At 53.3% G+C, this 24,295-nt stretch overlaps 1 protein-coding gene across 2 annotated transcripts in view; it reads right to left on the bottom strand.

The window, feature by feature from the left end:
* The window catches only part of PRKCB (protein kinase C beta), a 103,475-nt gene extending 80,213 nt beyond the window's left edge, over window positions 1-23,262 (bottom strand). Inside the window, exons 1-2 of one of the 2 annotated variants that reach the window (XM_061349145.1) lie at window positions 23,032-23,261; window positions 22,871-22,902 (exon numbers count right to left, since the gene is read on the bottom strand). In XM_061349145.1, the coding sequence (XP_061205129.1) occupies window positions 22,871-22,902; window positions 23,032-23,201 (202 nt within the window). In that variant the 5' untranslated portion in view covers window positions 23,202-23,261. Of the gene's footprint in view, window positions 1-22,870; window positions 22,903-23,031 lie in introns of both variants that reach the window. The other variant, XM_061349144.1, reaches the window with a different exon arrangement.
* Window positions 23,263-24,295: the final 1,033 nt, after the last annotated feature.

Here is a 24,295-nt window from a genome sequence, read left to right on the forward strand (position 1 = left end):
CTGCTCCTTGCTCAAAGCTCTCCAGGGATCCATGGTGCTGCTCCGAGCCCTGCCACTGCTGGGAATGACCCCCTCCACACCACACACCCCAGCACCCAGAGAGGATGCTGCAAGGGATGCCACATACAGGACTCCCTCATCCCAGACTTCTGGTTCTCCACTTTGGGTCTCCAAGCTGTAAGCAGCCTCTCCAGAGCATTACCAGAGCATCTTCTCTCAAAGCATTACCAGAGCATGGTGTGAGCACACACCTCTCCCAGCTGTTTTCCTAGCCCTCCCTTTGCCATGGGAGCCTTGAAACATGGGAAACCCCAGGCTCATCCCGCCTTCCTCCTGCATCTCCTGCCTGCTCCCAACCCCAAGCACCAGGCAAGGCTGTTGAATCTGCAGGAGACCCCCCAAGACCCCCACTGCAGCTCTTCAAGCAATAACAAACACAGTCCCCCTGTATATCGTTGCAAACACACAGGCTGCTCACCCTGGGACTGATGGAGATGGGAGCTACACAAGCAGCAGGTTCAGCCCAGGACACAAACCCATTTGCCAGCCACCCCCAGGAAAGCGCTTCTCTGCCCTTCAGATTCCAGGAACATCAAACACACACCCACAAAAAGGTGTTTTCCCAAAAAAATCATCTGGTTTACACCCTGCCAGGATCCTAATTCACTGGAAATGTGCTTCCCAAGCAGAGCGCATTCACACAGCCCAATCTCCTTCTGCACTGCATGTTCTCCTGCCTTACGCCATCCTTGCTCCTTTAGCAGCTCCAGGACCTTCCTCCCTTCTGTCACCACTGGGGCACTGCTGCTTGGCCATGGCCCAACATGACACTTCCCTGCCTGTGTCAGCTCTGTTCCAGCTTCGGGGCCATTAATCACGGTTACGTTATAATTCTGTTTCATTATAATGTTAGGTGGATGGCAAAGGCTGAACCAAGCATATTCACATTGCTAATGGAATTAATCCCTCTCCTCCTGCACCCCCAAGCAAGCGGGACTCTTGTGCTCCTCTTGTGCAAGCATCAGCTCTTTCCAGGCTCCCAACTTCAAGCTGCAGACAGGTCCCATCATGCAAGCGTCCTCATGGCCATGTTCACAGCAAGACACTGGTGAGCTGCCCAGCACCTATTTAACATCCCTCCAAGCCTGCAGTAAACAGGCTTTAGAGAGCTACAGGCTCACACAGCCAGCCAGGAGCATCCAAAAGTGAAAAGGAAACTGCTAAAAGCACGTTTTGCTGATGTTCAAGCTTCTTTTCCCCAAGGTTAGAGCCTGGTGAAGCACAGCAGGACTCGGGGCAGGGCTTGGACTGAGGTCCCAACACACACGTATGGGGGTTTAGAAAGCAAGAGGGTAAGTGAGCCCCCAGGAGCATTGACAGAGCTTCTTGGCACTGCAGGTTGATGTCTCTTACAGTGTTGTTCTACTGAAGTTGTAGTGTTGCCCATGTGTGCCAAGCGCAAGAGGAGTAAGTGGGCTGATGTAACCAGGGAACAGCTCTTCTGAAGATGCTTGCTCCCATAAGACTACAAGAAACCTGGAGAGGGGCTTTGGACAAGGGCCTGTAGGGACAGAACAAGGGGAATGGCTTGAACCTGCCCGAGGGGAGACTGAGCTGAGCTCTTAGGCAGAAGCTCTTCCCTGTGAGGGTGCTGAGGCGCTGGCACAGGGTGCCCAGAGAAGCTGTGGCTGCCCCATTACTCCTTGAGCAAGCTCCTGAAGCCCCTCTAGCGAGACAGGAACATTCTGGGCAATACTTGCTCAAACCCCAAACGTTACAAACCAGCTCGAGTTTGGCTCAGTGCCTCCATCCTGCAAATTACAGGCTTGTGAAGGCCTCCCCTCCCGTACCTGCCTCCAGCACCTTACAAACACATCCCCACCTCTCACTGCATTAAAGAAAAAATACCCCAGCTATCAATAGATGCAATATTAGAAGCCAAAATACCCTCTATGGCAACCTGAAAGGTCTTAATTATCCAGGCAGGTGGCAGAGGGAGCCACCCCGGGGCACACGGAGCTGCTGAACTTTGCTTTTGATAGCGGGTATTGAGGATCAGACAAAAACACTCTCATTGAATCCCTTGGGAGCTGAGGCAGCTCTTTCATTAGCCAGAGACATTGTTGAGGTCCCCACACAACCTGAGAGACTATTGTATTCGCAACTCAAAATCCATCCCAGTGTCTTAACTAGGAGGGAGCAGAGAGGAAAGGAACTGAATCAGGTTTCCAACCCGTTCCCGTAGCAACGGCAGCAGAACCCAGGTTTGCCGCATGCAGATTCCTGCTCCGGATGGAACAAACCTCCCCATGGAGCAGCCCGGGATGGGCTGAGAGCATTTCCCTTGGGAATTGTCAACTCCCCAGTGCCTTCCTGAGCAGCTCTGTGAGATGGGGCTGAGGGTGCTGAGGCGCTGGCACAGGGTGCCCAGAGAAGCTGTGGCTGCCCCATCCCTGGCAGTGCTCAAGGCCAGGTTGGACACAGGGGCTTGGAGCAAGCTGCTCCAGTGGAAGGGGTCCCTGCCCATGGCAGGGGTTGGAGCTGGAGGAGCTTTAAGGTCCCTTCAACCCAAACCAGGCTGGCATCCTGTGATAAAAATCAGAAAAAAACCCCAATCTTAATCTTCAGCAGAATCAGCCTGAAAGCAACTTTCAAGTCAAACTTGTGAGGTGACTCTCAAGCAGAAAAAGCTCCTTCTTAATCCAAAAGTCATCACGAGAATGAAATGCAACCCTTGAGTCTCACCATCCCTCTTTAGAGATTCATTTTTCAACCAGCTCTACGCTGACAGTGACCCAACGTCATCGCACAGGGATGCTGAGAACAGCAAATATGCTCCCAACGCGCTCTTTCAAAGCCTGACACACAAATAACTGATTCTGGCTCATTTCTGTCTCAGTTTTGTGGAGCAGACCTGGGAAAACCACCGAGAAGCTCCTAACAGAGTTAAGACTGAAGAGCTTGGCTGTCCCCATACAAGAGCTGAGCGCTGTATGTGTTTACAGCAGCATCCATATGGCACAGGGGAGATACGTGCATCAGAAGCCAGGCTGCTGTACGTGCAACGAGGGCACGAGCTTGCCATACATTCAGCTCACACTTCTCAAATGTGGTCACAGGAGTCCCACCTCCACACAGCAACAGAGCAAGAACTGCACCAGCACCGAACTGGGCCTTGGGCACACCAAAGCGAGCGATGTGCCGCCGTCACACTGGAGCCGCCAGCATAGGAAGCACCAAGCATCGCCAACAAGCTGATGTCCAAGGACTCAGTTGTTTTCCTTCCGCAGCACCCCTGTTCCTTGCAAATGCTTTCCACGCAATCATGGACAGAGCTCATTGAAGAAGATTCACGTTTGGTGCCATAAAGATTTGGGCACATTTGGTTGAGAAGAGGCAGGAGCACAGCTCTGCAAAGACATCACGGAGGAACCACCTCAGCATCCACCTTCAGCTGCCAAAGAAACCTTCGCTTCGAGGATCCACTTCAGCAGCTTCAGGACTCCAGCTTCACACAAAAGCAAGTGCCAGTGAGCCCATGGGACTGGGCAGGAAAGGCACAATGGATTTTAAGAGCTACAGGCAGGGCAGCAGATGTTGAAAGGACTGACCCAGCTCCTGCATGCAACAGCACCACATTCATACTGGATAGAAGCATTCCTTCTGCAACAGGGCTTGTGCACAGCAAGAGATGTGCCCATGGAAAGCCCTCACCCCATCTCACCCATCCCTGGGACCTGAAGCCTCAGCACAAGGTGAATCCCCAGGTTTGCCCCTGCTACACGGCTTCATTGCAGGACAGCCCTGAACCATCACTGCGGTGAAACCCAGGTTTCCATCTCCAAGCCCAACCTCAGGACTACAGTACAAGAGGCTTTCTGCAACCACAGCCCATGCAGAGCAAGGGAGCTCTTCCTGCACACGCCAACACCTTCAACCAGAAAAGCCTCCTGCAAGTCCCATTACCAGTTTCTAGCAGCAAGTCTGGAACAAGGATTTCTTTAACCAAAACTAAACGACTGAAGCAGTAGCCAAAGGTGCCCTCTCCATGGGGCTGCAGCAGAAACTTCCCCTCAGGGCAGCGTTTTGACCTCCCTTGCCTAAGAATGCCTCACCACAAACCAGTGCTGCTCAGCTGGCATGCAGCTCTGGTAATGAACTGCTCTCACCGGGCATGGGCAGTTACCTCATCCTCAGCACTCCAAACTTTGGTGGCTACATCAGCTTTTCACTTGGGAGCAGAGACAAACCCAGCTCAGCCTCCCACCTGGGTGATCCGATGCAGGACCCAGTCCTGCTCCTACACCACCCCACTCCCCATCAGCTTCAATGGGAACAGCCCCGAGCACTTCTCATCCCCGCTCAGGAGGCTTCACTCCAGCCCTTGCATCCTCCACCTTATCAAGAGGCAGATGGAGCATTCTCACGTCAAAGGAAAGACGGACCAAGTCAAAACAGAGGAGATGCCTTTCAAATTGACCGACTGTGGGGAGGGTGCTGGTGCTGCTGACAGAACCAGGCAGCGTCCCCAGGGACACCGCTCAAGACAGCTTTTTGCCTGAGTACAGAAGTGGGAGAGCAATTAGGAAGAACAGCAATGAGCTTCTCCCCCCTTCATCCTTCCCACTCATGAACACCTTCCATCGTGCCGCAGTGCCAGGGAATGGCTCCCGCCTCACTGGCCCCCCCCCAGCACCTCCACACCAACCCCAGCGTGGGGGATTTGCCCCTTTAAGCATCACAAGAGGTGACAAAGCCATAACGAGGTTGTAGAGGGGCTGGGGATGGAGCTGCTGCCTGGTCTCACCAGTGGGCGGAGATGGGCTATTGGAAAGCCAGGGCTGCCACAGAACAGCAGCACAGGGGACACCAGCAAAGCAGGATCCCAGCCTTGGCTGCAAGCTGGGGTCAGTACTGCACTCAGCATCTTGGTTTTGAACTGAGCAAGCAGAGAGGGAAGAGGAAAGGCTGTAGAGCAGCACAATGCAATGGCAGCAGAGGCAGGATGAGGAAGATGGTGAGCTCCTGTAGGTTCCTCCCAGGGTACCAGCCATCACTGGGCCCGTACAGAGACTTCCATCTTGCCTTACAAACCCTGACCCACTCACAGGAAGCTTTATCACAACAGGGTAAGTCTAATTTGGCCTTGATGCCCCAGTTCAGAGAGCAAAGGAGGTGAACCCCATGGTACTGATGAGAGTAGCCAGAAAAACAGTGCTCTGGCACAGGAGGAAGAGGATGGACAATTCGGAGCCAAAAGCTACATGTGGCAGCAAGGACATGCTGAGCACAGCACAGAAGTCCCCTGCAAGGGGAAGGATCCTGACTGCTGGCCAGGGGGACAACTGGGGGCTTCAAACCTCAGTCAGTCACCAAAGGGTGAGCACATTCCAGACACTTCCCTTTGCTGCAGGACTTCCAAGAACAAGACCAGCTGGACCCGGGATGTCCAGGCTTCACCGTGCCCAGGCTCTGCCGGTAGCAAAGCAAGACAAGCTCAAGCTGGGTAGCGAGAGCCCCCAGCTCCACAAATAGCTTTGGGGAAGCGATACTCGAGCTGATGCTCCAGGGCACACATGGGGACTTCTCGGGGCACAGCACCCGGTGCTGTGCTGCTGCTGCAGCTTCCTGCTCTCCCACGGGCACCAGGACCTGCCCCAGCCTGCACACTGCCATCTTCCCTCGGTTTCGTTTCTGCTCCTGTGCCTTGGTATGAAGTCATGTGTTGAAGTTATCGGAGAGCTGGAAGTGAGTCAGCGCAGTCAACGACAGCCTAAGAATGGAACTAATTAAAACTATTCACTCAAGCCAGCATGTTCCAACGTACTCAAGACCCTAAACAAAGCCAGTTGCATCAGTGGGATGCAGCGCACAACCCCGGTACGTTGGCTCCCACCTTCTGCAGCAGATTGTACAAAGAACGAGTCATATTCCATTGCAGAAGTCAGGGCTTCGCTACCAGGGACCACACTCCTCAAGGGAGATGCGTTCTCAGGGAGCTTTACTCCAGCCTCAGAGGCTGCAGAAGTCGTGCTTCAGTTGAGGGAACACTGGAAGCCATCACCAACCCACTGAGGGGTAGAAGGCAAAGAGCAGCATTCGGACAAGACCGAACAAATTGATGACATGGATGCAGCAAGTCAAGCCAGCAGGAGAAATGAACTGACTCATCTTCAGTCCGTGCAGGATGAACTAGGAGGAGCACGTCAGCCAAAGACCTTGCTACCCTCAACATATTTATCCCCCCCTCCTCTTTTTAAGGGGTGGGAGTGAAGTTTGCTTACCAAGACTGACAGACCCTGAGGTGATGCAGGCGAAACAGGGATCTGAGTCCACAACGCTTCCCAGGTCCAAAAGCCATGCCTTAGCCAGGTCTGCTGTGACTGGGAAGGACCTAAATGCTCCACTATCACCAAAGGGCTCTGCTGGTGTTACGGAAATGCTATGCAAATGGATGCTGGGATGTTGTTGTAAGCCCTCATGGGCATCCTATGTGCACAGCAGTGAGGAACAGGACTGCCTTGGTTCTCATCCCACATAGACACATAAACGAGGGTGAACATCAAGAGATGAGTGGAAAAGACACCTTCCATACACATGTTAACATCTACACAGGCTGCCCCGCCAGTCAGTGCCTCCTTATACACCAAAACCGCCCATTACAGAGCACAGGAGCAAGGCAGATCAAAAGCATTTTAATCACCAGCTTCCAGGAATAAAGAGCATTTAGTTACAGACCCTCTCTGCTGCAGAGAGCGTTTCCTTTACACAACTGAGATGGAGAATGAGAGCATGAAACCAAACCCAGCAAGTGCAACAGAGATGCAGCGGGTGAGGAGGGCAGCAGAGCCTGCAGCAGCATCAGCCACATCAGACAGTGATGCCATTGAACCCATCCAGGCACACACCACAATGGGGCAACAGACTTGATTTGCAAGACCTCTATAGCCTTTATTCGGCATTAAAATACAGAGATGCTGAGCACTTTATCACACTACTCCTCTTCCTTCCAATCAAGATAAAACATAAAGATCCAAGACCCCGTCATGGATCATTTAATAAAACACAAGTATGCGATAAGACTTGGCTTATGCTAACAAACTTTGACAGATCATAACTAACCATCCAGCTAGGAGCTGCAAGAATAACATCAATTAAATGGCACTTCTAAAAATAGAGTACCTGACCTGCTACCACTTGTGACTATCAATCCAGCTTTCCCTGCAGAGAAGCTGCTGAAGTTGAGTCAAACCTCAAAATACTGCCTCAAAATAGTTGCTCTCACATGTGAAGCGGTGCTGTGTCTGTAAGCGATCCACCCCTTCCTCCATTTAGATTGCTCAGAGACCTTCACAGAAGGATAAATCACTACGTGTCAAGGCAGAAACAGAGAGAGACAGATATTGATTGCAGCAGCAACAAAAGCGGTTGCAAAAACTGGGGCGAGATGCACACGCCTCTGGAGGAGTCAATGGGGAAGGAGCAGGCAGCGCTCGGACATCAGCACACGTTGGTTGGGGAGCTCGAGCTGCCCTGCAGGAGGTTTAAGAAACGAGGCATCTGAAGCCTTTGAATCACATTTATCGTGAGCTGTTGTCCAGGCAAACTAGACCAGGAACATCCCAGTTTGGCAGAGATGCCTTCAACAGCTCCTCCACTGCTGCTCCAGCACTCCCAAACCTGAAAGCTCTCCCAGATCCTGCTCTTTAACCCTTCAGCTTATATCCACCTGACAGCAACAAAAAGCCATTCACAGGAAGTTCCTCTATGGTTTCCGTGTTACTTCAGCATAGCCCCACTTACGAAACCTGGACCAAGGAGCTCTACGATGTGCTCCAGGGTAGGACCAATGCCACCAAAAGCATTCTGCCAGGATTTGCCACCTCCTGCTCAGGTCACCAGCAGCTGGCAGGGACCAGGGGTGGCAGTTCCAAAGGACAGGTAGCATTATGGCAGCGTGGGAGCCAGAGGCTGCATAGGAGACATGCAGCATCCTGCACTGCTCCCCAGCTCTTCCACACGAGACAGGGTAATTATCACATCCTTTCTTCCCCCTCCAACAACAGCTATAAGTCTGTGTCGGGATGTCTCCTGACAGCACAGCTGAGCTCAGACATCACGGGAGCAGCATCACAGTGCACAGCACCCGGCATCAGACAAGGAGCCCCAGTCTGGCCACGCAGACACCAGAGCTTCCAGCCAAGCTTCGCAATACAAACACATGGCTATTAGCTGAGCAGACTCTACCATGGGATCCAGCTGTCCTTACAGAGCATCACCCACCACAGGCTGCATCCGGAGCTCTTCCCCTCCAACATCTGCTTCCATCCCCTGTGCTGAGAGGGCTGCAAGCTGCACACCCCAAACATTTACAGCACCAATAACAAAGGAAAAGTGGTTTTGTTTTCCAGGACATCACAAACCACCACTTCTTTCAGCTGTTTCAGCTTGGGTCTGTTGTTCTTCCTGGGCACAAGCAGCTCCAGAGCTCACCGCCAGCTCCCGCTCCCACCGATGCGATCAGCGATGCTGAGCCACAAGCCTTCCCAATTAGGCTGCTCATTTCACTATAATGGCTTGGCAGTCCCCATACAGCAGGGCCTGGGCAGGAAATAAAACCTGAACGGGACAAGACCTGAATGTGCAATAACCCGATCAAAGGGGAACAGCTGCCCTGACAAGCAGCCACCTCCAGAAGGCCACTGCAGAGCAATTCGGAGGCCAATTGTCTCCGCAGTGGTGGAAAGATGAGATACGAGTTCTTTATTAGACATCCATCAGCCCTCGCTCATTAGACAAGCACATCAAACCCAATAGCCAATAAAGAGGACCTTCAGTGCAAGCAGCAGGGTTCATTCACAGACACCTCTGTTAGGAAAGGACCCGGCAGCATCTGCCCCAGCACATGCTCCCGAGTGCTTCCACGTTTCAGGGTCATGAATCTGCCCCAGAAATGTTATGAACAGAAGTGTTAAAAGAAACTGCTTGACTCCAGCTCTCCTGAAAGCTCAGGTTTGGCCTTGTAATGAATGGACAGATACTAACAGCTCCTCAAAACAGCAGATCGTGGTCCTGAGAGAGACCATCTCAAAGCACATACTCTGTGAGTCTAAGATGCAGATACACACACCTGCGGTCTGGCTAGAGCCCACCAGCACTTGTTTGCTAACTGTCATTCCTAAAGCCATAAGCTTTAGCTCCCCATACAAGTCAGCAGTGAGCTGACAGCTATTATTTTAGGAGTCCATATGGACCCATCAAAGCATCTTGCAGCTCTAATTCAGGGCACAGGTGGACATGGGGCGGATGGCTCTGCTGAACAGAGGAGCTGTGGGAGCTCAGACCCTGCTCACCCAAAAATACATTCAAGGAATGAATGTCTTTAGAGAGGGGGGGCAATACCCTTCCCCTTGTGCATCGCTCACCATGATGTGGAGAAGGGATCAACAGCCACCAGGCAGCCAAACACCCCTGGGCAGGTTGAGAAGCTCCTGTCAGCAGCACTGTCAAACCCCGGAGGCATCTGACAGCACCCCCTTGCCCTGCTTCCACAGTGCTGAGCAGTGTGTGATGCAAACTGGTCCCAGTGCAGTGCCGTGGGGCTCCTGCTTCACCCACACCAGTCGGCACATCCCTATGCTCCTCAGGGACACCAGCCTCCATCTCCCTGCCCCAGCACTGCTTCCCACACTAACCAGCCGCAGGCAGCACCAACCAGCTGAGCCCACTGCAGTGGCTTTAAACTGACAGGGGAGATTTAGATTAGACATCAGGACTGAGCTCTTCCCTGTGAGGGTGCTGAGGCGCTGGCACAGGGTGCCCAGAGAAGCTGTGGCTGCCCCATCCCTGGCAGTGCTCAAGGCCAGGTTGGACACAGGGGCTTGGAGCAAGCTGCTCCAGTGGAAGGGGTCCTTGCCCATGGCAGGGGTTGGAACTGGGTGAGCTGTAAGGTCCCTTCCAACCCCAATCGTGCAGGGGAGAGGATGGCAGCAGAGCCTGGCAGCCCCTTTGCTTCCCCATTGGGAAGTGACCAGAGCAGCCACGTTATTTTGAACCCATTGCTTATTCACATGATTTTCCTCTTGCTTTTTACAGAAGTGCTCTTGTTTCACTCTGACACGGTGGAAGGAAAATGACAGCCAAGCAGGCAGCGAGAAGGGAGGAACTCGCAGCTGAGCTGCAGGGTCTGTAGCACCCAGACACTGAGCAATAAAGTCAAGTCGCTGTGCCCCACAGTCAGGCAAGGCTCCTGTGCTGCTGGAGCACCAGGGCTGAGGGCACACAGGCTTCAGGAAAGGCTTGCTGCCTTCAGAGCCTCACAGATGGGAAGAGGTCTGAAAAAGGGCAGGATGATTAAAATCACCAAGTTGCTTCCATATGGAGGATGATGGAGCACCCCATCACCTGAAGGGGTGATAAATGGAGCCTATAGAATCCTAGCTGGCATTGCAGGGGTGAGGACCTCTGCCTCTTCCAGGAGCAGAGCTGGAGGCCATCAAACACTGGTGACAGTGGGGGCAAAAGCAGACAAGAGGGTGGTGGTTGAGGCTGTGGGAGAGCAGGGGCCACCCCTGCAGCCAGTCACAGCATCACCAGCACCAAATCACAGTGTAAATCTCAGTTTGGTGGCTCTGGAGCGGAGCATCCCAAAGGCAATCCGCAGGTAACTGTTGGATGCAGTATTCCTTTACAAGCAGCACAGCCTTATAATTTCTGCAATTAGAAAGGGAGTTTTTCTACCCTGATCTAAAATAGAAGTTTTTGTCACAAATTACCAGCTTTCACTCCCCTCATACCTGAGCTTAAACTGAAACCAAAATGGAAATTTACAGGAGAATGAGAAAGTGAGTCAGTCTGCCCTTCCAACAGCCGTTTATTTTCACCCTCATGGACTCACTTAATAGTAACATCAGAGAAATTAAGTTTCTTCCACATTTTCAAAGCCCAGAACAGGGGAGGTGGCTTTGGAAGGGAGGTTCACTGTGCCATGGACCACAGCAGTGCTGGGATTAGCTGCTTGGCTTCCCGCCCCATCCAGTGCTACGATCCCATCTCATCCTACCCGCACAAGCAAGCAGCTCTTGTACCAACTTGAGAAACTGGCTAAAACCAACCCTATAAGCCTCTTGCCCCATCACCTGCTCTTTGGCCAACCTGCAGCTTGGCAAAGGCAGAAGGAACTTCGATTCCTGAAGCATGGCACACGGAGGCCGAACACGTTGGAGATTCCCAACTTCTCTTTGGGAAAGGAACAGCAACCGCTTGGAACAAAGCCTGAGACCAAACAAAACCAACCCTCCAGAAAGATCCATGCAGAGAAGCCTCTTGAGCAAGCTCAGAGGGAAAAGCAGCCCCTGGTACCCCATAGCCCAGCTGAGCAGGGGTCCTGGGGACAGCCCCTAGAGCAGCACAACAGCAGAGATGGATGGTCCTGCCCCAGGTAAAGCCCTGGTGACACTGCCTTCAAACACCCAGCCTGTGCAAGTCCATCCACCACCAACCGCATCCATGGGGTAATGCAGATGCAGAGCCTGGAGCAACAGCCAGCCCAAGGTTAAGAGCTCTGTTCTTTCTGGAGTGAGAACACTCAGCACTGTCTTGTGCAAGCTAAAACATGGGCAGGAGCAAGGAAAAGTTTCCAGGATGCATTTCAAAGCACCCGGTTTTCAGCAGAGCTGAGATTCAGAAAGCACGCTGCAGAGCTCCTGCCCCAGTACACATCCCCCGAGTATTCAGGTCAACAGAGGCACTGCTGCTCCAGGAGAAATCCTTTCAGGTGTCTAATAGGGGAGAACCTAATTCTGCTCCAAGGCTGCGGGAAGCAAGCCATTTGTCAAGCAGGACTTGATGGCAGCGCTTGTCCACAACCTAGACAAGCACTCGCTTCCCTCACAGCAGAGCGAGAGCAGCAAACAAAGGAATCCAAACTCCAAGCCTCCTGGCACCGAGACAGAGATGCACAGATTCCGAGAAGGAAGAAATTCCAACTGGAGTTTGAAGCTATTTTAGAAACATTCTCTGCCAGGGTTTCGTGCTCAACCAAAATGCAAATCCCCACCATGGCTTCCCAAGCAAATGAGCTAGTGGTGCTTTTTTCCAGCCCAGCAGCATCTTGCTCCGAGATCTAAGAGCAGCCCTACTGAGCAGCAGCTAATTAATGCCCTTCCTCCTGCCAAAACCCCAGACTCAGTCTCTCAATGACCCAGTAAGGGAGACTTTCCCCCTCCTGCACAAGCCCTAGGAGACTCCAGGTCAGAAGCTCTGCCCTTACCATATACCATGCATCTGTGCATGTGCCATGCTCTACCCACCCATGGTACCCAGGGTGCGGGTACCATGGAGCGATGGCAGGTTGGATGGGGCTTGGGGCAACCTGGTCCAATGGAAAGTGTCCCTGCCCATGGCAGGAGGTTGGAACTGGATCAGCTTTAAGGTCCTTTCCAACCAGGCTTTTGGGACAGCCATGTGCATCCTCCACAGAGGATGACTCGCAGGACAAGGTGTCAGACCAAGCTGTAGATAGGGATGTCCAAAGCAGGGAGAAACCCCAGAAGCAAGCTCTCGGAATCAGCTCCTCAAGGTCACTTTGTCTTCCCCAGAAGAATAACTCGCTGCTGTTACAGACCTACAAGCCTCATTTCCAGAGGACTCTGGCCCTGAGGCACCACTTCATCAAAGACAAACGAGTAAGACAAATTTGGAACTTAATGGACTGAGCTCCTGGAGAGGTCCTTAGACACATGATGTGAATTAGTTCAGTCTCACAGCTAGGCCTGGGGCAGCCAGCAGCAATCTCCTGCAGCGGAGGTGGCCTGCTCAGCCCCTTGCACACAAGGATGTGGCAGCTCCATCATCCTCAGAAACTCTCCCCATGGAAGGGCACTTTGCTCAGATCAGATCCCCAAAAGGGAAGTTATTCCATCAAACTCCTCAGAAACCAAGTCAGAGATGTGAATAAGCCCTCCCATAAAGGCTGCTTTCCCAAAGCAACCTAAAGGCTGAGGCAGCCTGTAACAAAGCTCGTCTCCACCAGGACAGCACAGCAAAGGTTGCTCCACAGCAAAAGCAATGTCAGGCTCTGGGGAGTCTATTAATAACCATTTTGGAGGAATATTTCAAGCTGTGCACAAAGTCTTCAATCAGCTTGCGAACAGTGACAATGCTTTGACTTACCCTGAGCCACAGCAGCTGAAAGCAGTGAGCACCACAGAGACCACACTGGCACAACCTTGTGGTGCAGGATGGGGAAGATGCATCCATCCCAGTGAGCAGGACACAGGTTTTATCACTTAGACAATCCTCCTCTAGGTTAATGGCAAGTTATGGAGTGTTTCCAAGTGTTTTTTCCTAAGACAAGCTAAAGTTGAAGCGGTGTAATGAATGCAAAGGAAGAAAAAAAAACCTAAAAACAAATTACTCAGCCTCTTGGGTAGGCACAATATTAAGCACCAATGACAAGCACCATCATTTTGCTTACAAGGCAAGTGTTAACGGTCCCTGCCAAGTGAAACACCGAGGTAATGATCTCTGAATCAGCCTCTCTCCAAAGCATCGCATTGATAAAGGCACAGATCTGGAGATGGTAAATAATGACTTTGCACTGCGTCAGGAGCTAATCCACTCAGTGATGCAAATTAAAGTCGTGGGCCACTTCCCCCTCACTCCAGCTTCTGACTGATGTTATAAAACAATCCCTGTACTGGCTCCTGACTCCAGAGCGATGTCACCCAGCAAAGTTGGGTGAAGCCATTCAGGAGAGCCAAGGCGACTTCCCCTCCTCTTCACAACCTTCCTCATTCTTCTCCTATAATTGGGAATCATGAAAACACATCTGTTCATGTGCTAAGAGCGTCAACTTACTGAATGTGCTCGCTGCTCAGGCCATCAGAATAAAGGTATTTAACTGTTCTCTCCAAAGGTGAAGCTATGACTGTTGCATTACTTCACATGGCAACAGAAGACAGGGAGGAAGCTACCAGCATCACAGCATGAGGAAGAGGAGGAGTGGCTGAAGGCTGGGATTCAGGCAGCAGAAGCTTTTTTAGCTTCCCTGCTGCTGACTAAATATCAGATGTAGGAAGACCAGAGCAGAACTACAGGAAACTGAAGCTTTTAAACATGATCCCCAACTGAGAGCAGAGGCAGAGCCCCCCTTGAGCAGCCAGTTATTGCCATTGCGCTCCCTCCGCATCCACCGGGGCTGTCTTTGCAGCTCCATTGACCTCCCTGCAGAGCCACTCATTATCCCCCTGTTTCCCCAACCGCCCCCCACAAACATTCACCTGCTTCCCTTCTGCTTGGGGATAAAAAGGTTCTCTTGCTCTGAGCCCTCCCACCCGAGGAGGAAGAGCCCAGATGTCACTGGATGTAAAAGAGCCAGTTTAAGGGGAGCTGCACCATAGCAAGCCCAGTAACTTGCACACACCAGAGCCTGTTAACACTGGCTCCTTTATGCCTGGCCAGCGAGGATTAGCAGCGAGCCTGTCCTGCTCGTCATATTTAAACAAGATGTATGAATCTGGCACTAAAGCAAGACCAAATATGGAAGCAAAATGTTTGACCCGACCAGATCTAACCCAAATGCATTACAGGTATCCTGCAATCGATGCACATCAGCTGGGGCAGGGAGACTCATGCTCCTGGGCTCCACAAGTTAAATTAGCATGAGGCTGATGAGGTTAAAGGGTGCTCACCCCAAACTCTCACCGATTCAAGCACCATGCTGGTAACTCACTTGGTTTGGGTTGGTTGTTCACATGATGGGAAGAGCAGGGCAGCTACAAACAGCCGAGGAATCAGCCCAAATCCCTCAGCTCAAGCAGAGCTGGGATTCTGCCCCAGGTCAATCATAACCACAAGGCCTTGGCCAGCCAAGACACATGGTTCCTGACTGCAGACACCATCCCACCAGCCTGCAAGCACCCCGTGTGCTGACACACACCAGCAATGCCCTGTGCAGGCAGCCAGGGCGTTTAGATCTTCATCTAGACAGCATTTATCAGCACCTAACAGCAGAGTGGTGCTTGTCACCACTCAGGTCTGCCTGGCCTTGGACAGCTTCCAGATAGAGATGCTTTATAAACAAGAAGAGAAAGCTGCTTCGAGTCACCTCTTTGCAGGAAGATGACAACGAGCCCCACTCCAGTTTGCAACGAGCATTGGAGCAGCCACACAATTACAGGGAACCAAAGCCACTGATGTGCTGCAGACCAGCCCCTGGCCACGGCTGCAGCAGATGCCGAGATGAACAACCATGGCAGCGCACAGCTCCATCTGCACAGCGATGCTGCAGCAGCAGAGCTGGCACCTTCACAACATGCCTTTCCTGCTATAGGGAGCCAGGATCCTTCTACAGGGAATCAGGATCAGCCATCAGGAGCATCAGTGAGGGCTGGCACACTGCATCAAGTGGGACCCTGTTAGGACTCCTTGTGCTTCCTCCCTATCAATGAACAGTTAAATAATCCTGAACAGGGGAAAAAAAAGGGCTGCTGCCTGCAAGTTATCGTTGTAATTACACAGAATTCAGGTGGCCTACTCTGAAAGAGAACATTTAATTTATTTCACTTTTCCAGCGGGGCCGGTCTGACAGGACAGATAAATCCCTTGCAGCCGGGGCTAAGGTAATCAGGACAGAGCAGTGGTGCTGCCCCAAGGCAGCCGTGCACCATGGAGACCCCCTCTCCTCAAGGCACAGCCCACATCAGCGGCTGCAGCACACGGGGCCATGCACCCACCCCAGCACCCCAATTCCTGGGACGGGAGGGCTTTGCGCAGCCCCCTTGTCCCCACCAGCTACAAACCCACGGAAGCATCTCTCCTGGGGTAGAAGCTGTTGGAGGAGGCAACGGCTTCCAACCACCTCCCCATGCACGGCTCCGGGGCTGACCAGGACCCAACACGTGGCTGCAGCTCCACATGGTGCCGCAGGGATCCTCCTCATCCCAGGAACGTGAGCCAAGCGCTCGGCTGCTTCTGCCCTTGTGCAGCATCAGGTACAGCATTCCCCAGGAAGAACGCTGCTTCCCGGGAAGCTTACAGCAGCACTGCTGCTCCTGGGAATTGGTCTGCTTGAGACGAGGCGCTTGGCTGCTACCGAGTGCCACTCGAGGGCGGCTTTCTTCCCATCTCCTATCCCTCCTGTGGAAAACCAGACTCCTCAGTGATGGCTGCTCCAGGCAGGACAGGGCCAGCCAGGGTCAAGTCTGCTGGTGACCTTACGAGGGATAACCCCATGCACTGAGGCTAACATCTCTGGAGAGGCTTTCACCTCCGTCCACTGGGTCACTGTCTGGAGCACTACAGCCTTTACTGCACCCGTTTCACACCCCTGCAGCACTATCACCTCTCTGCCTTGAGGGACTCCTGGCCAATGGTCACTACCAGCAGGTTTGGCTTGGAGCAGGAAGCAGAAACCCACGGACATCCTTTCCCCAGGGAACATGAAACCCAAGGGACAGCCCTTGTTTCTATTGCATTGGGAATCCCAGCGTGGTTCAAGTTGGAAGGGACCTTAAAGCTCATCCAGTTCCAACCCACTGCCATGGGCAGGGACCCCTTCCACTGGAGCAGCTTGCTCCAAGCCCCTGTGTCCAACCTGACCTTGAGCACTGCCAGGGATGGGGCAGGGACCAGGCACCCTACATCCTATGTCTCTGCTTGGGTATAAGATTCAAGTGCCGTGCCTCCCTCCAGGAAGTCCTTGCAGGGTCCCACTCCAAGGAGTGCAGTGGCTCCAGTAGGAGTTTCTGCTGAAACTCCAGGTACAGGACACCAGCCCAGGGGATGAACAACTCCTTGGCCATCCTATTTCCTACAGCATCATTTGGAAAGCCTGGAGGGTCGCTGGAACACTTGGCCCTTTCTCCTCCCACTTCCCCTCACCCAGCTCTCAGAGACAGCAGCCCCATCAGCAAAGCAAAGGGTGTTTATGCTGGCGACACACAAGGCAACACTGGAACACGGCAATGGAACCCCAATCTGCATCCAGGATCATTGCACAAGCACTGCAGCTCCTCCAGTTCTGTTTCTCTTGCCTTTTCCACAGGGCTTGCTCTCTGCAGCCTGCCTTGGGTTGCTGCCCACAAGACCTGCAGTTACCCCCCTCCTACAGGGAGCCTCTTACTCACCTTCTCTAAAAGGCTCTAATTCATGGGCTCTCAGAACAATGATTCATGAAGCCACTGGAGGAATGAACTGTGCAGCACTGCGGATGCCCTCCATCGCTGCCCCGTGCTGGCCTTCACACCAGAGCTTACCCTGGGCATAATGAGGCCACCGGCTCTCGGCCAGGCTCTGTGTGTGTCCATGTACAGCTCTAACACGGCACAGCTGGCTCCTGCAGGAAAAACCCACCCAAACATTCCTCTTGGGCAAAATCCCATCCACCCACCACTACAAGCATCCCTTTGTCCGCAGCACACATGTTCCATTCAGAGCAGGGGACACGCTTTAACACTCCCCTTCTGACTGCACGCTCTACAGGGATGTGTTCCAAGCAGCTCTGGCCTGAACTACATGATGGGCACAGCTAGCAGTTGATTCCTTAGTCACTGCCATCATGCAGCTCATCTGCTGATCAGTCCGAAGGGACTGGATGGCATTGACAAGTGTCTCCAGCATTTTTAGACTGTTGTCTTTTCAGATGCAGCCTGCAGAGCGAGGAGCCATGCTGGGAGCGAGGGCAGAGCCCACCAGAAGGGCTGGTGCAGCTTCTCTAGCTTGAGTTTCCAGATAAAAGCCCATTGCTTGACAGAACTCACACTGAGTTTGGAGAGGAGAGTCAACCCCACCTCCTGTTCTACATCAGATATCAAACCCTCAAGGTCTTGCTCTGCTTTGCAGCCCCAGCGTCTTCTGCTGGCACCGACACCAGTGAGCATCCACCCACAGTTACTGCTAGTGCAAGATGCCCTGCACACCCCTCCAGGAGCCCGTGTGCCGCAGGGATCTGTAGGATCACATACACGTGAGCCGGCAGACATACAGAAATGCCTGCACTGTTTGCTGAGATGTATCCTTAGAGACAGCCCAGGCATTAGATTCCCCTGGAAGACTCAATACGCAGAGAACAATCACAGCAGAAGCTCTATACCGGGGTGGTTTAAACCCTGCAGTGGAGTTGCAGCTGATAGACACCAGTGAGACGTGATGCAAACCCTCCTGCCACCCCCAAAGCACCCAAACACCCCAGGGGCAGCCCCGAAGCCCTCTGCCCAGCCTCCTGGTGCTGACACTGGTCAGTGACAGATACCCTGGGAAGGAAACAGACCTCCTCATTAGGAAACCCTAACATCATTTCAGGATGACAGCTACCTCAGGAGACAGAGAAAAATCTGCCATGCTCACTGCAAAGGGGAAGGAAAAGAGAAACCACTTGCACAGAGAACCCTTCTGCACTGTAAGGAGACACTAACGGGGCTCGAGAGATCAAGTGATCCCTGCTGAATGCCACAGGCACTGACCCAGGGCTGTGAGAACCTTCTGCAGGTCCAGATTTGCTTCCAAACCAGATCCACTTCCCCATCCATTCCTTTGAGCTGAGCTGCAGGTGTCTGTGCAGGGGAGAGCAGGGTTAAAGAAACCAGCTCAGGCTTTAAACCAAGTCTTTGAATGAGACCTCAGCCTTCAACCAGAACACCAAGGGGCCACATCTTCCCATTTCCCCCCAAGTCAACTGCATTCACAGCTCTGCAGAACCACAGACCACCTGATGGCTGCGGGGGACCAGACCCACTTCCCCTTTCCATTCCTACCTGCCCCAATGGAAGGAGATTCAAGCTCCCGCATCAGGAATTGTATTATCACTGCAAGGAGCAAAAAAACCCCACACCCTCCAAAATGATGTTTCCAATTCCTGCAGCATTATATAATTAGCATCGTTTGTGTTGCAAAAGTAATTGCAGTAACATTTTTAATTAGTCTATTTGAACACTAACATTCCTCCAGCGTGCATAATATGTTGACACAAAATTACTGGGTTGGAGGCAACTCTGAAATGATTGGAGTTTGTTTTGCTTTTGTTTCTCACTTGCTTAATACAGTCAATAGAAGCACACGCTGGATGTCTGCATGAAGCTGATGGTGAGAACCCAAACCCGCAGCAGCAGGAGCTGCAGCGAAGACCAGAGCTGGGCTGGGTTTCACTTCCGTCTGGAGGGCAGTGAGGAGGTGGGGGAAGGAAGGGTGGGTTTGAAGCAGACAGCAAGAGAAACACTCACTTGGAAGGTAAAGCCTGGGTAATATTCACCAGTGGCTTAGGTTTGGCACCTAAGGTTGAGTTGTGAGCACACAAAGCAAAACAAGAGCCTGGGTTTGGGAAAGAGGAGCTCTGTTTGGTGTGAAGTTTGGGAAGAGATTAACTCTGACGAGCATCTTGGCTTGCTGAGCTGTAACCAGGGATAAGGAGCAAACATTTCACCCAGAAAAGTTACTGCAACCAGTACTACACGATGCTTTTTCTTTTGTTTCCCTTAAGGAATCACACTCTTCTTTCCAAGACCTTTACTTCTTCGCACACGTGAGCGCAGTAACAGATGCTGGTTATTTTTTGCTCTTAAGTGAGAACTGGGCTGCCTGGCTCTTCGCCTTTACGTGCACACCTCTTACTGAGTTCCCAAGGTGGGAGCCCACCCCAGCCACTGGGACCATGACTGGGTTAAACAAACCCAGCTCTCAGCAAAGTGCCCCCTCACAAAACCCCCATGCACCAGGTACCCTGATCTACAGGGGACCAAGCACTTCTTGAGCAGCAGGAGAAAGATACCCCAAGGATGCGAGGAGGGAACACGAGCCGAGCAGACTGAGAAAGCTGCCAGCTCCCAGAAGCAGCACATTCTGAGAATAAGACCAAGAATTTCCCTCTCGACAGCTTTCAAACCAGCTCCTTCAGCATCCTTGAAGCGCTCGAGTGATCAGCGAGCAGCAAAGCCATCGGCTGTAACTTGGCATCCTGCAGGAGCAGAGGCTGCTGCCTCCCTCCTCACATGGTCCCTGCTGACGGTATCGGACAAAGGGATCTCGAAACCCGGGAAGGGGAGAACACATACACCCCCTCTTTGTTATTAATGAGTTCACATGAGAGCTCAGGTACCTCCCAGCTACCACGGAGCCAGAAACCTGCTCTGTACCATAGGCTGACACAGCCGCGAAAGATTCCCCCAGGAAGAGCTGGACTTCCAGGCACATCCACAGAGCTTCACCCTCCCAGCATCCACAATACATCCGGGCTCGTTGTTAACCTGCAAGAGCCAGCCCTGCTGCCCAGCACCGCTTCTGGGCTCTGAAGAGAGATGTTAGCCCAGGAAGTGATCAGATGCATAAGAAGGAGATGGTATACAAGGATAAGAAGCGGATTAGCAGGCAATTAAGTGGCATTTGTGGTATCTGCTAGTACTTCAAGCTACAAAGTGTCAGTTTCTGCCAACTTCCTGCCAAAAGTCCCAAGTACTGAGCTAATTACCAAACTAATTATTGCAAATGCCCTAGAAAGAAACCAGGGCACAGGTGAAAACCCACTTAGAGCAAGCCCAGCAGTAGGAGACAGCTCAGGAACGAGAGAGGAACCCGCCTCAGCTGCATTCCCAGCCATCCCTCTGAGGAACAGGAGAAAACAGTTGGGGAAGTTGTTGGATTCAAGCTGCATTCCATAAAGAGCGAGCTCAACACTGCAGTCAAAGCTGACGACAAGCCTGGAGGGCTGAGGGGAAAGAGCCCCTAAGGAAAAGCTAGTCCTGAGGGCTGCAGAGCCACCGGAGCCTCTCGGGGTAGCTGCGATTCCCAAGCAGATGGCAGGCGGCACCGACTCCTACCTCGTGCTTGACTTTCCAACCTGGAAGCATTTCACATGGAGCCTTCCACCGAGTGGCACCAGCCCTGCGAGGCTGTCACTAACGAGGATCGCACCCACAGTGACCCTCGCTAACGAGAGTGCTCCCAGCAGGGACCTCAGAGCCTTGCACAAGGGGATGTGCACGAAAACCCGGTTTTGGGGAAGTCTTGAGGGTAAAGCTTGCTCTGCTCTGCACATCGCAGCCTGCAAAATTTCCCACTGCAACCCACTAACGGGGTTTTCACGTCTGTAACAGCAGAGCAACCTGGAAAGTGGTTTCTTAGGGTAGAAAGGTACATTGCAGACACCCGTAGAGGTGTCAACAAGCAACCCTGCAGGCTCTTAAGGCAGAAGGGTAAGTCACAGACCACACACACATGGCAATCCCACCGCACTCCTGCAGCCTCCCAGGGCTCCAGCTCCAAGATGCACACGCCAGGACCACGCAGTTTGACATCCATGAGCTGGGGAAGCTCTCCCCATCTGGAAGCCAACTACCGCTGTTAGTACCTTGGTGAGCACTATCACAGGTACCATTTGCTGGCTTCACACCAAAGACTGGCTTAATACTGGTTAAAAGCTTTAAAGAATAAGCCCCGAGGCATGTGCACAATTACAGGTTTGGACAATAGCTCCTGATGGCTGGGAGAGACACTTGAAAAGGCTCCGGTTACCCGATAATGAATGCTATAGGTAAAACGGAGGGAAACACTGGGAATGACACAGGAAAACCCTGCGTGGCAACACACGACCCCCCCCTACCCCCCCAAGCTTTTCTATCACGCCTCACGTTTGGGGGCACCGTGTTTGCACAAATCCAGGCGGTGTGAGCTGCCTGCACCATGAGGCAAGTCAGGTTATTAACGCCTGGGTGAAGCTGGGAAGACCCACAGCAAAAGCTGAGCTGCACAAAACTCAGTAGCATGACCGCCCGAGTATGAAACCTCAGGTGCCAGGGGAAGCTGTGACCTTGAGAAACACCACTAGGACACGGTTTAGTCTCCACATCTGCTTTCCTCTGCTTGCCAGCACCAGCCCAGTCTTTTCGGTGGGGGGTTATAAGGCAGCAGGGAAATGCTTTTGGTATTTCAAGGCTATACTCCTAAGGATGCAGGGCTATTTAGACTGGACTAGGCTTACACTGCTTGTAGAAGCATCTGCAGAGATGCTCCGGAGAGCACACAAGAACAAAGTCCTTCTGCGTGCAGGCAGAGGTGCCCCCCCCAGCCCCACCAGCTTTGGTTCTGCACCACACCATACCCGGGGGAGGGTCTGTTTTCCGCTTCGGATACAGAGGAAAGCTGCCAGGATGAGCTGTTCTTCAGACACCAGAGCTACAGCACGTTCATTTTCATGCTAAATACTTCCACTCGCCATTCAGCCACCTGCCGAAATAAAACTCTGCCCCGAATACTCCCGAAAGCAGAATTTCACTGCTAAGAGCAGCAGCAGCAGCCAGCGCTGCCTGAATCCCGTGCCCCGACCCTAACCTCACGCAGGTGGGACCCACAGCATCATAACAAGGACTCATCACGGGCACCTGAGACCTGCAGCTGGGCGAGCACCGAGCAACCGGGCACAGCCCCGTTAACCCGCCCCGATTCCCCGAGGGGACACCACAATATCCCAGCGCTGCCAGAACAAAGAATTCTGGCCGTAGTAACCCAGAATCTACCTCAACACATTCGGTTATAACGTCTATCTTTCCCTTCATGAGCAACACACCGAAGCCGTTCAAGTCCTGCCGGGGCTGCACAGCGCCTGTGTGGCACCGCCGCTCCTCCGTTAAAACACCCGGGTTTGGGTTAAGTACGTTTAAAAACAATAAACTTCCCCCTGCCTGTTCCGGGGGGACGCTGCTGAAGTCTCGGGCCCCTTTTTCCCTGCTGGCGGCACCCAAACGGCTTCAAAGCACAGAGCGCTTGATTGAAAAAATGACGAAGCTGCTTCCCCGGTGCCCGCCGGCTCCAGCCGCGATGCTCGGACCCATTGGGGGTCAGGCAGTGAGTCCCCCCCCATTGCCGCCAGCGCAACACTCACCTTGGCACTGGAAGCCCTGCTTGCCGAAGCCCCTGCGGAGAGAGAGGCGGTGTGAGAACCCGAACGGGAGACAGCGGCCCTGCCCGGTGCGGGGAGCGGCACAGGGGGGCGAGGGGAAGGGATGCGCGGGGAGGGAGCGGGGGTCCCGGCGGGGCGCTCACCAGATGAAGTCGGTGCAGTGGCTGCAGAAGGTGGGCTGCTTGAAGAACCGCGCCGTGAACTTGTGGTTCTTCACCTCGTGCACGTTCTTCTGCCGCAGGGCGCCTTTGCGGGCGAACCGCACCGGGCCCTCCTCGCCCTCCGGGCCCGGCGCTGCCGGCGGCTCGGCCATGCTCTGCGAGGGCTGCCGGCCGCCGGCTCCGCTCCGCTCGCTTCGGTTCGGCTCTGCCCGGTGCGGGTCTCACCGGTTCGGTTCGGTTCGGACCGGCGCGGCTCGGTCCGCCCGCTGCAGCTGTGCCCGGGGCTCGGCCGCGCGCACCGTACCTCTATCTGCAGCTGGCGGGAGGCACAGACACACACCCGGCGGCGCTCCGCCCCCTAATTTACATACCCGTTGGGCCCGCCCATCATCTGCATAACGAGCCACGCCCCCTCCCGTCGCCCCTTCGCTGTAAGACTAAGACACTCCCTCTGATTTGCATGTTAATTTGCATAGCCCGCGCAGGAGAGGCTCCGCCCATCGGCTCAGTTGCATTCAGCATCTGCGTCCCCGACCCGGGCTGCCCGGTCCCACCGGGGGACCCAGGGAGGGACCGCGGGGTGACCGGCAGCGACACGGGCAGCGATGCGAACAGCACTGTCAGAAGCAGTGTGGGCTGCACTGTGGGCAGCAGCACGGGCAGAGCTGCAGGCAGTAGGTAGCAGTCCCCCTGCACGGGCAGCTCTGTGCCAGCCCCACTGCAGGGCCATTGTCCTCTCTGATTGCATTGCTGCCCATGCAGGCAGGGTGGGGAAAAGAGCAGGAGTCCATGGGAGGTGGATAAGTACTAATAATAGTGGTAATAATGATGGTAACGACAACAGTAAAACCCCAAGGGAAATCCTGCTGCGCTGCTGGCATCCACAGACACTGAAAATCAGATCTGCTGGCCTCCTGCTCCAAGGACCAGTGCTGCTGGTCTGGGAGCCGAGGAAATGAAAATCCAAATCCAAGCAGGACACAGCTTTAATTGGAACATAATTGTGGACTGGAAATGTTCAAGACCAGCTTGGACAGGGCTTGGAGCAAGCTGCTCTGGTGGAAGGTGTCCCTCCCCGTGGCAGGGGTTGGAACTGGAGGAGGTTTAAGGTCCCTTCCAACCCAAACCAGGCTGGGATTCTGTGATTCTATGAAATATTCCTGGGAACAGCAAGACTTTCTAAATTGTCACTTGCAGGATTTAATTCCAGCTCTGCAGCCATGTGATCATTTTCCTTCTGCAGCTT

The sequence above is a fragment of the Neopsephotus bourkii genome, unplaced genomic scaffold (assembly GCF_033783945.1).
Source record: "Neopsephotus bourkii isolate Nb327-2 ecotype Australia unplaced genomic scaffold, CSIRO-AGI_Nbou_v1 NB_384, whole genome shotgun sequence".
In the NCBI taxonomy this organism is placed as follows: Eukaryota; Metazoa; Chordata; class Aves; order Psittaciformes; family Psittacidae; genus Neopsephotus; species Neopsephotus bourkii.